The 12,493-nt window shown below is 47.0% G+C and overlaps 2 protein-coding genes across 3 annotated transcripts; both read right to left on the minus strand.

The window, feature by feature from the left end:
• Window positions 1-244: 244 nt before the first annotated feature.
• On the minus strand, window positions 245-1,316 carry LOC123187197 (proline-rich protein 4). Its single transcript, XM_044598989.1, has 2 exons — window positions 1,077-1,316; window positions 245-981 (listed from the first exon to the last, which is right to left on the minus strand). Exons 1-2 carry the CDS (start codon window positions 1,300-1,302, stop codon window positions 494-496), a joined length of 714 nt encoding a protein of 237 aa, XP_044454924.1. The 5' UTR covers window positions 1,303-1,316; the 3' UTR covers window positions 245-493.
• Window positions 1,317-10,395: 9,079 nt separating this feature from the next.
• LOC123187198 (proline-rich protein 2) lies at window positions 10,396-11,521 on the minus strand. 2 transcript variants are annotated; one of them, XR_006493861.1, is made up of 3 exons: window positions 11,315-11,509; window positions 10,631-11,200; window positions 10,396-10,549 (listed from the first exon to the last, which is right to left on the minus strand). XR_006493861.1 is itself a non-coding variant. In XM_044598990.1 (2 exons), exons 1-2 carry the CDS (start codon window positions 11,454-11,456, stop codon window positions 10,692-10,694), a joined length of 651 nt encoding a protein of 216 aa, XP_044454925.1. In that variant the 5' UTR covers window positions 11,457-11,521; the 3' UTR covers window positions 10,396-10,691. The 2 variants fall into 2 exon arrangements, 1 of the variants encoding a protein (XP_044454925.1); XM_044598990.1 differs by having other exon boundaries at window positions 10,396-11,200; window positions 11,315-11,521.
• Between the last annotated feature and the right edge of the window lie 972 nt (window positions 11,522-12,493).

Below are 12,493 nucleotides of genomic sequence, written 5' to 3' on the forward strand. Positions count from 1 at the left end.
CCTTCAAAAAAAACAAAAACCCCAACCACAGAAATGCTGACGCGTGGATGCCTATTGGTCCCGGTTGGTGCCACCAACCGGGACCAAAGGGTCTCCTGCCTGGGCTCCGCACACAGGCCACGTGGAGGCCCATCTGTCCCGGTTCTGGATTGAACCGGGACTAAAGGGACAGGGTATTAGTACCGACCCTTTAGTCCCGGTTCCAGAACCGAGACAACAGGCCCTTTTTCTACCAGTGAGGAACTTCTCATTACAAAAATTCACACAGATCGATATTACAAACCTTGTAAAAAAAACTGAACCATCACACGTACATTTGCCTTACACACATACTTATCCCTCACAACTGTTATTCTGAATGATACGTAGAAGATAAAGCTAACCCGTGACATAAATAGCAACGTCGCTCACTCACTAACAGCAACAAGCCATGGCTAAGATAAAGAGGACCTTTACCAATTTCATCGCTTGGCGGGAGGGTGGTAGACCGGACTCAGTGGTGTCCGTGGTATCCACCGCCACCACCGCCGCCGTAGCTGGGCGTGGGAGGGACAGGGTGGTAGTCCGGGTGGGGCTGCGGCTTCGGCTCGGGCTTGGGCACGGGCCCGTAGTCCGGGTGGGGCTGGGGCTTGGGCTCCGGCTTCGGTGGCACGGGCTTCTTGTGGTGGAAATGCTCGATGATGTGCTTCTTGATTGGCCCGCACAGGGTCGCCGACGCGCACTCTGGCGATGCCAGCGCGTTCGTCTTGGCGCCGGCAACGACCCCGAAGGTGGTGCCCTCAGACACCGGCACGATCTTTGATGGCTCCTGGCCGGAGCACGGTGCGTTGGAGGCTGCGCTGTGGAGCTGTGCGACGCAGTCGGCGCTGTGGAGGTCGGCGGCCACGGGCACGCTGAAAGCGCCGGTGCCGTCAAGGGCACCCACCGCCTTGCTCTCGTACTCGCCGTTGACGTTCTTGCACTTGATCGCCACCTGAAGACCTGAGGTACGTTCATGGCAGAACAAAAGTGAGCAGAGCAACATCATGCATTTACAAAGTGGAGTATTCTATATAATCTAGCTAGCTAGCGCTTACCCTTGAAGGCTTCCTCGGCCTTGATGTTCTTCCTGGTGCAGTCGGTGCACTTGGCCAGGCCGACGACGACCGACGCCGCCTCAGCATTGGCAACGGCGATCGCCAGCAGGAGGGCGAGGACGAGTGATGCTCTCGGAGCTGCCATGCCTGAACCTCTGAGTCGCACTACCACTTGCTTGGCTGTGTGAAGTGGCTGATGGATGAATGGATGAAACAGGCGACGCATGGCTTATATAGGCCTCGGCATTGATCGGCACAGCTCGATGGATGATCTGGCTGCATGCTCCAAGGGTGGTGTCCGGCGAAGTGATGCGCGACAACGAGAGGCCGGCTAACTCACCGAAATTTTAGATGGTGGGTTAAATGCGGCGCCCGCTGCATGATCGGATCGGCCGGTGCGAGTGCCTCCACGTCGCTGTTGGTGATGGACTTGGTTTGGTGGCGGAGTAGGTAAGTAGGCACCGGCGGCCGCAGCCGCGGCCGCGTCTCTCGATCGGCATGCACATGCATTTGCGTGTAGTAGTAGCAGCAGCAGCAGTACCCTGTTTGCTGGTGGTAATCTGGTGTTGGTTCGCCATCAGAATTGCTGTAAAGGGCCACGTCCATTTTGGGGAGTAGTGAGCTTGTGGTACAGTACCAGTGGGAAAAGCAGTGCTTTGTTTTTCACAAATAGAATGTTGTGAAAATATGAGCTGTTTCCAATTATGTTTAATCCAAGAAAAAACAGCTAGAAGATGATCAACATAGTGGACATGATATTCGAACAAGAGGAGTTTAAAAAAACAAGAGAAGTTGGTAAGCAGAACAGATATTCTATTCGACGGGTATGGGTATGGTGAACATGGCATGTCCAGATCTAAACTAGTAGTAAGGAACCAGAAGCAATCCTTAACCCAAGGGGAAAACAACGTATGATGTGGCGGATGAAGAAGTGTTCGCAGTCGCCCCACCGTGCGTGGGCGGTTGACATGGCGTGGAGGGGGGGGGGGGGGTCATTGTTGAGGAAGTCTGTGTATGCCGCCATGTCGGAGGGGATGCTAGCAGTCGTGGGAGAGCTCTCCCCAAAAATCCAAATGTCCTCTCTCTCATAATGATCACAATTGACGGGGTTTTGGAGGTCTGATATCCCACATCGCGGTGCATGATGGAAAGTGGATTGAGAAAGATGTAGGCGGCTCAAAGCACTGGAACTGAAGGATGGTCTCATGTACATCTCTCCATGGCCCCATCTATGGAGCAACCTCTAATAGACTCCGGCAACCGAAAGCGGTCCACTATGGAGGAGTCGAAGAGGAAGGGTCTACAAATGTTCCTTTTCAATTATGAGTTGGTTCCAATTATGTTTAATCCAGGAAAAAACAGCTAGAAGATGATCAACATAGTGGACATGATATTCGAACAAGAGAAGTTGGTAAGCAGAACAGACATAGTATTCGACGGGTATGGTGAACACAGCATGTCCGGGTCGAAGCTAGTAGTAACGAACCAGAAGTGATCCTTAACGCAAGGGGAAAATAATGTATGATGTGGCGGATGAAGAAGTGTTCACGGTCACCACACCGTCGGCGGTTGACATGGCACGGAAGGAGGGGGAGTCGTCATCGGGGTAGTCATTGTTGAGGAAGTCTGTGTATGCCGCCATGTCGGAGGAGATGCTAGCAGTCGTGGGAGAGCTCTCTCCAAAAATCTCACTGTCCTCTCTCATAATGATCACGATAGACGGGGTTTCGGAGGCCTGATGTCCCACGTCCCGGTGTATGATGGAAAGTGGATTGGGAAAGATGTAGGCGGCGCAAAGCACTGAAACTGAAGGATGGTCTCATGTACATCTGTCCATGGCCCCATCTATGAACAGGGGAGCAACCTCTAATAGACTTAGGCAACCAAAACCGGTCCACTATAGAGGAGTCAAAGAGGAAGAGCCTACAAATGTTCGATTTCATCTTCTGCTAATGAAAAAAAAAGGTTTTGACTCCTGTCATGCACGGAAAAAAAGAGTGCCACAGACATGACAGAGGTCATAGTCCAGCTCGTTCACGTAACACGTGTCATGCCAGGTGATGTTATGCAAGTGCATAGAGTTTAGGTGTGCCTGTTTTTGAAGTAGAGTATCGATCCCACGAAAGCTGGAGAAATGTTTTTTTCTGTCATAGAGGTTTATCGTAATGTGCTTGCATGTTATTTTAGGCCCCAAGAAAAAGCGGTGAGAAGGGTGAAATATTGCAAGTGTGTGAAAACAAATATTAAAGTCCGTAGGAATAATGACTAAGAGTCAGAGACAAATGAAAATGATGGAAACTGCAACAGATCTTCATGGAGTCTGGATTCATCACTAGTATTTATTATACTTAATTGTTTAGAAACACAACCTTTGGTTCAAATGTGATCTCTGTTATATATGTATTGTACACGAAATGACAATAAATAGATATGTGCATACTGCCACAGTTATGTATCACGCACGCCACCAACGTCCCTCCAATACTAGAATTCCCCCATATCTGCAATAACTCAATAACTAGTGAATTACTCACACATATAGGCACAAGACATCGCCAAGGTGGTCATGGCAATGAAAGATGAATTATTAGTTTAACACCGTATAACACTAGGATTTGGTATTACAATGAGCTGAATGATGGATTCAATGTCAAGTATGTGGATGATGTTGCTACGGATGATGAATGATGCCGTGGCCTCGGTGGTCGAAGCTTCGGCGAGGTGGTGCCCTTGTGTTGATTCCCACTTCACATCCCTTCCGGAGACGAGGTTTCCTGCTTCTGTCTCGTGGTCTATGGTCTCTCAGTTGGTCACATCTGTTATCTAGTTGCACGGGGTGGAAGTTGTCCATCAAGTAGACATGGTAAAGTGTAGAAATTTTTGTGATTATAATGAAAAAATAAGCAAAATGCGACATAAAATTCACTCATCAACATCCCCAAGCTTAGACTTTTTCTCATCCCTGAGCAAAACTGCGGCTCGGAGAATAGGATCATCACACTCATGAAGCCCGAGTTGTCATAATCAAATGAGGGCATTGCTGTGAAGCGTTACTCATAAAAGATATAGAACCATCATGAGTATTAGCATACTTATAATGAAAAAATGGCTAGAAAGGCTCCCATGCCTTTACCGATTGAGTGCTTAGCGAAAGAAAAACAATCTAATAGACTAAGATATTCAAGCTTGATCGAACGGGAGATGAGGGGCTCTCAAATTTTTTAGAACCCCGCATAGCCTTTTAGAATTTAATATGTAAAGAAATCTCTTTCATTTTCTCGTGTAATATTAAGCAAGCTTATTTTCCCATGAAACAACGTTTATCTCATATTTTTATGAGTATCGCGTCATCAAAGCTAAGCATGCTCAAGGTTTACGAGAGAAAACGAAAGCGGTCTACCCAAGTGCTAATTTCAAAACGGAGTATGAAACCATCCATGTTTCATGGTTTGAGAGTACCACCTCTACTTTTTACTCATTATATGCTAAAACAATTTGGCAAAAATAATAATTTTCATCCTTTTATTTATCTTTTTGAAAAGCTAGTGAAACCAAAAATACTCTAACATAACAACCTACACTTAACAATCAAAATAGTGGTGCGGATGACCCTATAGTCATTCAAAAGTAAGAAGTACACTAGAACTCAACCTAACTCATATCTCTAATAAACATACTGAATGTTGTAATATCACCATTCATCATTAAGACACGCTATAGGATAGGTAATTCCTCCCCTGCCTCGTGGGGAGCTTTTTTGGAACTTATTATGCAAAACTTAAAATAAACTAACTCACTTTTGAGGAAAGTAAACATACAAAAACAGTAAATATGCAAGGGCTTATGAATCTCCCCAAGCTGAAAAAACTAAGATAGTGGTATCCAATAATCCCTCTTAGTCCCTGGTACCGCGGGGTTTCTTCTCGGTTGTGGTGGATGTGTTGTGGGAAAAGTCCTGATGGAGCAACTCATTAGTCTTCTCTAGGTCGGCATTGTGATGTGGTTTCATGCGCACAGTTTACTCTTGGTTGGCGATGAGTGTGACACGGGCTTTGAGACTGGACTTAATTAGTGTCCTCAGCAATCTTTTTCTCCAACTGACTGATGCGTTAAGGCAAAAGATCATGGTGGATGTGTGACTCATTAGCATGTACCTCGAGTCAAAGAATAGGCTCATCAATGTTGATAGGATGCGGCTTTGGTGCATAATTGGGGTTGACGGCGTACTTCTTCTCCCATGCCCTAGATAGCTTGACAAATATTTGATCCCCAATATTGATCTTTTTTGTGGTAGGTGTGACGAATTTTACTCATAGGTACCCTTCAACGATCTATGGATGGTGTGGCCATTCACGATGGTTGGGGTACCCTCATTTGCAGGTGCAGGATTGCTGGAGCTTGTATGTTTAAGAGATTCAACTTGCTCCTTACCAATGAGTAACTCTTATGGCTCATGTTGCTCCATCTCTACCTCCTCGGGGAATCTTTATTCATATGAGCTACCTCCAACTTGATCCCACACTCGCCAGTCATATTCAAGCCCTCGTGCCAATGCATCGGGAGAAGTGTCTTCTAGCTCGAAATCCTCCTCATGGAAGGGGCTTGATACTTGTGGCTAGCTTCCACCGGCAGCAAGGTGATCATCCTCCTCCTATGAGGTCGTCTGGCATTCGTCCCATGAGCATAGCAATGGCCTAAGAGATACTTGTCTTTGCTTAAAAACTTAATATGCAACTGGAATAGATTGGTTTATCAATGGGCAAAGGAGAGGCCTCCACAAAGGTATATAAAGAGGTAAAACCGTCAGATATTCACGAGATTGGGTTTCGGAAGAATATTAGGAAATAAACCAAATATTTTCAGGAAAGAATCAGGAATTTCCGCGTGATCAAAAGCGAAGACGTGGCATGGTACAAGCTGTTGCGCTCATACCAGCAGACCGCCGTGCATGTGCCCTTCGGGCAATCACCACCCTGGCCCTCCCAGTACAAGGCACCATACTACTTCACCGCCAATCAGTACAGTCATCCCGACACTCAACAATCACCACAACACTTCATTGCATCCTTCACCTCCGGCCACCCTCCACCGTACACCATCGACCTCAGCAGCTACTACGTGTTCACCGAGTCACTAACACTCATTCGGTCGCGTCTTCCGCCAAGGAGCCCTTTTCTGGCGGTGCCCTGTTATTATTTGGCGGAATGCCTCCCCCAAGCTCGATGGCAGCAGTCGGGCAATGAGGTGATGATGGACATGATCCGTAATGGTGGTGGCCACGAAGACAGACAAGTCTATGACGACTACTAGCCACACATCCAAAGCAAGAGATGTCGACGGACACCCAGTAGTCGTTGGTGTCTGATTCGGGCACAAAGAAAAAGAGGGGTTTGGCATACTCGAACTAGGAGGATGAATTACTATGATTGGCGTGATTAGGCACAAGTTTTGAACCATTTCAAAGCATGGAGCAAAAGGCTCGACGCTTTGGCACAGTGTGCATGATTGGTTTCATGAGAAAAAACAGTACGAGCCCTACAGCAAGGAAATGATACAGAATGGCAATCCGGAGTCACTAAGCCTTCGATGGTACACCATTCAAGAGGCTGTCAACATGTATCGTGGTGCGTATGAACAAATGGAAAATTGTGATCAAGTGGCGCGTCACTCCTCGAGCTCGTAAGTTTTGCTTAGTGATGCTCTATGTGTTGGTCATTGGATTGATATTCTTTATGTTGCAACTTTCTAATCATGTCATTGTATTGCTTTGCTAGCCCGGACGCGTGGCCATGTTGTTCCAGAAGACCGAGGGCAAACCATTCACAATGATGCATTGTTGGTACAACTTGAATGCGCAAAGCAAGTGGAGCAGCATTACCAATTCTGTCAAGACCACAATGCCAAAGTAAGTGATGAAGATGGTGATCCAAGCGGTGTAGTTGGAGGAGGGTTTGCACCGGCCACCCGTGTGGCCAGGTCGAAGGAAAGGAAATGGGAGATCGAGAAGGAGAGTGAGAAAGGACGACAACCAAGATGACAGAGAAGCGCAATGAGATCAAGGAGGAAATTGTTCATGGAAATCCAAAAGAAGAAGATTGAGCTTAGTGTTAGGAAGCTTGCGATCAAGCAAACATGCGAGGAGCAAAAGATCTTGCACGTGGAGCCCCATGACTTGGACCCCGAGGCGGCCAAGTTTGTTCCTGACTTACGTGATAGCATGTACGCACGCTTTGCGCAAAAGGAGGCGGGGGGAGAGGCCGAAACTTGAAGCCGGTTCATTTGCTTTTGGGTTCGATAGATGTATATAACTTATTGAATGTCTGGTGATTTTGCTATTGGCTGCATTTGTTTGCCACTATTTAAATTTGTTATTGATCTTGAAAATTTAACAAAGTGAAAAGGCCAGGCAAGTATTTGGGAGCAAATTTGAAGGACACAATTGGATGACGTCCATCCGGCCGGTGATCGCTGTTGGAGATATTGTAAGTCAGGCATATGTGGAAAATGAGTGTAGTTGGCTGATTCAGTTATAGGAAATTCTCATTACAAAAATTCACACCGGTATTACAAACACCCGTACATTTACCTGAGACACATGCTTATCCCTCACAACTGTTATTACTAAACAGTATAACTCAGCCACCTACACCCCTCTACAGCGATTTGAACCCCTGAGCCGTCGGATCTCCTTCACTAACGTCCTGGATTAGCTCAGCCATCCAACTGTAATCTGTGGAAATTATTTCCTTCTCCCAGGCGCAGCCCACTTGGCCCATAATGATTGGGCAGCTGCTCCGCAGAACATGTTGGACTTGCTGTCATTAATCGGTCCGTTCCAGTCGATGGTCGACAGAGGCCCACTCAAAAGTGCACAAACTCGGCGTGTTCCCTGCCTATCCATTCCTAAAAGGCAAATCCTATTTGACGCCCGCAGGCGTCAAGAGGACAAGCCTTCGCTGAAGCAAGTCCCCACTTGGGCCAGACCACGTACGGATCTGGTTCGCTACTGTTTCCTTGTTTCTTGCGGGATTTTTTCTTCGTTTTTCTTCTATATGGGTTTTTTGCTTCCAGTTTTTTTCACTCTTTTGGCCAGTTTTCAATTGTTTTGTCCCGGTTTTTTCTTTTGCTTTTTCTTTCTGTTTTTCTTCCCCTTTTTTCACTCATATTTTTTTGCTTTTTTATTTTCTCCGGTTTTTCTTATGGTTCTTTCTCCCCTTTTTTTCTGTTTATTTTTTGTTTTCCTTCTTTTACTCTGTGTTATACAAAAAGTTCATCGTAATTTAAGAAAATGTTCACTGTATATTAACAAAATGTTCAGCGTATCTTAAAAAAATGTTCATTGTGTACTGGAAAATTGTTCCGCGTACGTCATAAAAATGTTCAACATGTATTTAAAAATGTTCAGCGTATATCAAAACAATGTTCAATGTGTATTTATAAATTGTTCAGCGTATATTAAAAAATTGTTCAGGGCATATAAAGTTGTTTATGTTGTTCATTTTTTTCATTTCTTAGAATTTTGTTCCCTTTTAAAGGTTTCCTTTGAATTTAAAATTTGTTCACATTTTAAAATATTTTTCGCATTTTTTAATAAATTTTGCTCACAGTTTTTCCATGAATGTGTTTCTTTTGAAAAAAGACGGATCTGCTACTGTAGATAGGTACTTAAAAGTTTAGCGCTGTGATGTACCATTCTAACATACAAATTCGAGTGGTTACCAGGGGTGTTCTGCAACCAGAGGTCGGGAGTTCGACTTCGCGTGGCACGTTTTGTTTTTGCTGAATTCTAGGTTCGACGCTGCCAATGTGCCGGCCCGTTTGCGCGCGCTTTCAGCGAAAGCTCTACCGTTCGACGCACGCGGGCGTTCAATAGGAGGTCTCTTCCTAAAAACGCCTCTTCCGTCTCCCCCCGAAAAATTCCATCCCTAATTAGCGAGCCCAGTCGCGGCGGTGCCCGCTGCCGTCATCCTGCCTCCCAGTTGCGAACTGCTACTGCAGATGTGCATTGACGTCCGTGTCCTCTACCCTCCATGCACAGGACTACAGGTGCGTCCCTGCGTCCCATCTTTTCAATCTCCTATATATGGTATGTTGCGTTCTTCCATGGTAGCCATGGTGGCGACACGCGCCTCCGGCGTCCTTCCCTGGATGTCCCTTAGATGCTAGGTTAGCATAGTACGGCCTCCGACGTTCCGCGCCTGAAGCTGGGCCTCGACCGTGAGGAGATGGGGGACACAAACTGATCGTAATCTGAGTCAAAGTCGGCCATTGAGGACACCGACGAGGTAGAATCGCATGAGCTACTCCTTGGCTGAGCCATCTCCATTGCATGCATGTTACGTGAGGTGGTGGAATGCTCTGCTCTGATTTCTGCTGCTCCAAGGCTGGATTTTAAGGCTGGATGAGCTGCTTATATAGAGGTTAGTAGATCCGAGCAGTTTCTAACACAAAGTATCCTTACATGTTTTAACTCATTTTACCAAGAAACTGAAAAAAAAAAGAGTTCGGCGTTATGCCTATTTGGTTTAAAGAAAATGTTCAAGATATGCATCCGATAAAATAAGAACGATGCATATAATCGGAAAAAATAGTTCCGTTTGTCATGCATGCTACATCTTTTTATCCGACTTTTTAGGTCCAGGAATCGAGAGATCTGCCATGTAATTTTAAGTGCTTTTCAGATTAAGAATTTGCTTTGAGCTGTCATCTGACAATGACATAATCATTCCAGCATATTATAACGCAGATTCCTCATGTTAAACCATCTATCTGGTGCTATTTGTACGTGCAGCGGCATAAAAATTCTCAATTGATACATCAATAGTACAAAATCGACTTTGCCCCATCACTTTTTGTGCAATGGGGTCCTCCCAGCATGTTGATTTTCATGATCTTATACCTAAAGCCCTGAACATATGTAACCCACGCACCATCTACATCGAGGCATTGTAATTGACAGTACTCAAAGACTTGACATATATCCTACTCCCTCCTTTCCGGTTTATAAGACTCAATTCAAAAATCTTACCAACCAAGATAGATGATGAGTGGTGGAATATTTTTTGTAATTTGCAAAAGCACCCAATTAATGCTCTTGTTTTCCTAAAAAATTATGTTTACGAAATACATTAATTGCAATGCATGCATACATAAAGTGCATGCATTGGTCAGTTTTCTCTTAATACTTGCATGCAATGATTTAATGCACCTTGAAGTGTGAACATGTGATGAAGAACAATCAAATTGAGCCTTATAAAATGGAAAAACTAAAATTTTGAGATAAGCCCTATAAACCGGAAAGGAGGGAGTACTACTTTTGTGAATAAAATTCTCCTCTTTTATTAGTGGCATAATATGAGAAAGATATGTAAACTTAACTTTTATATTTCATGTTTTCAGATGTTTATGATATTATGATCATTATATCTTATACAGATATAAAGGATGAGCGCAGCAACGCGCGTCATTATGATCTAGTTTTGAATGATGATATTATGATCATTATATCTTATACAGATATAAAGGATGAGCGCAGCAACGCGCGTCATTATGATCTAGTTTTGAATGATAGAAGACCAAGCTAACCCGTGCACATATATAAATAGCAGCGTCACTTCATTGCTGTGACGGATGGTGGTAGATCGGAGTCACTAGTGGTGTCCGTGGTATCCACCGCCGCCGCCGTAGGTGGGGGTGGTAGTCCGGATGGGGCTGCGGCTTGGGCTCGGGCTTGGGTACGGGGCCGTAGTCCGGGTGAGGCTGGGGCTTGGGCTCCGGCTTCGGTGGCACGGGCTTCTTGTGGTGGAAGTGCTCGATGATGTGCTTTTTGATTGGCCCGCACAGGGTCATGGACGCGCACTCCGGTGACGCTGTAGACGGCGTGGCAATGCTGTCGCCGGCGACGATGCCGAAGGTGGTGCCCTCGGAAACAGGCACGATCTTGGATGGCTCCTGGCCGGAGCACCGCGCGTTCGAGGCGGCGCTGTGGAGCTGCGCGACGCAGTCAGCACCATGGAGGTCGGCGGCGAGGGGCACGGTGAAGGCGCCGGTGCCGTCGAGGGCACCCACCGCCTTGCTCTCATAGTCGCCGTGGACGTTCTTGCACTTGATCGCCACCTGGAGACCTGAGGTGCGTTCATGGCGGCAGGAAAACCATGAGCTGATCTCCATCTATAGGTGCGTGGCTGTGTGCATTGACATATATGGTACGAATTGAGCTGCATATAGCTAGCGCTTACCCTTGAAGGCCTCCTCGGCCTTGAGGTTCTTCCTGGTGCAGTCGGCGCACTTGGCCAGACCGACTACGACCGATGCCGCCTCGGCGTTGGCGACGGCGATCGCCAGCAGGACGGCGAGGACGAGCGCTCTCGGAGCTGCCATGCCTGAACCTCTACCACTCGCTTGCCTGTGTGAAGTGGCTGGTGGATGGATGGATGGATGGATGAATGGAACAGGCGACGCATGGCTTATATAGGCCTCCGCATTGATCGATCCAGCTCGGCCGATGATCTGGCTGCATGCATGCTCAAAGCTCGACGGGTGGTGGTGGGCGGCGAAGTGATGCGTGACAAGGAGAGGCCGGCTAACTCACCGAAATTTCAGATGGCGAGTTAAATACGGCGCCCGCTGCATGATCGGATCGGTCGGTGCGTGTGCCTCCACGTCGCTGTTGGTGATCCACTTGGTTTGGTGGTGGAGTACGTAGGTAGGCACCGGCCGCGTCTCTCGATCGGCATGCACATGCATTTGCGTGCGTGCATGCATGCAGCGTAAGTTCGTAGTAGTAGTACCCTGTTTGCTGGTGTTGGATCGACATCACAGAATTGTTATAAAGTGCATGTCCATTTGGGGAGTAGTGAGCTTGCGGTGAACTGCAAAAACGGCTTACATTAAGTTACATACTTCCTCCGTCTAGGTGCTAGTTGTGCACCACGACCAAGGCAAAGAGAAAAACGAGAGAACTTAATATTTATTAGATAATTCACTAGTAGAAAACAGGGCTTTGGTCCAGGCCGGGTCAGCCCATTAGTCCCGGTTCAGTCTAGAACCGGGACCAATGTGGGCATTGGTCCCGGTTCATGAGCCCAGGGGGCGGCCGGGCCACGTGGGCCATTGGTTCCGGTTCATCTGGACCTTTTGGTCCCGGTTGGTAGGATGAACCGGGACAAATGGGCCTCGCTCCTGGCCCACCACCATTGGTTCCGGTTGGTGGCTTGAACCGGGACCAAAGGCTCCCCTTTAGTCCCGGCTCATGTCACCAACCGGGACCAATGAGGTGTCTATATATACCCCTCGCTCGCGAGCAGAGCACCCCAGTGCTCTGTTTTTCTCTGGCCGAGGGGGAGAGGGCTTTGTGGTGCTATAGCTCACCTCCTATGCATACGAGGTGTTCGATGGAATGCCCGAGCCACACTTCT

Source organism: Triticum aestivum, chromosome 2A (assembly GCF_018294505.1).
Source record: "Triticum aestivum cultivar Chinese Spring chromosome 2A, IWGSC CS RefSeq v2.1, whole genome shotgun sequence".
Taxonomy (NCBI): Eukaryota; Viridiplantae; Streptophyta; class Magnoliopsida; order Poales; family Poaceae; genus Triticum; species Triticum aestivum.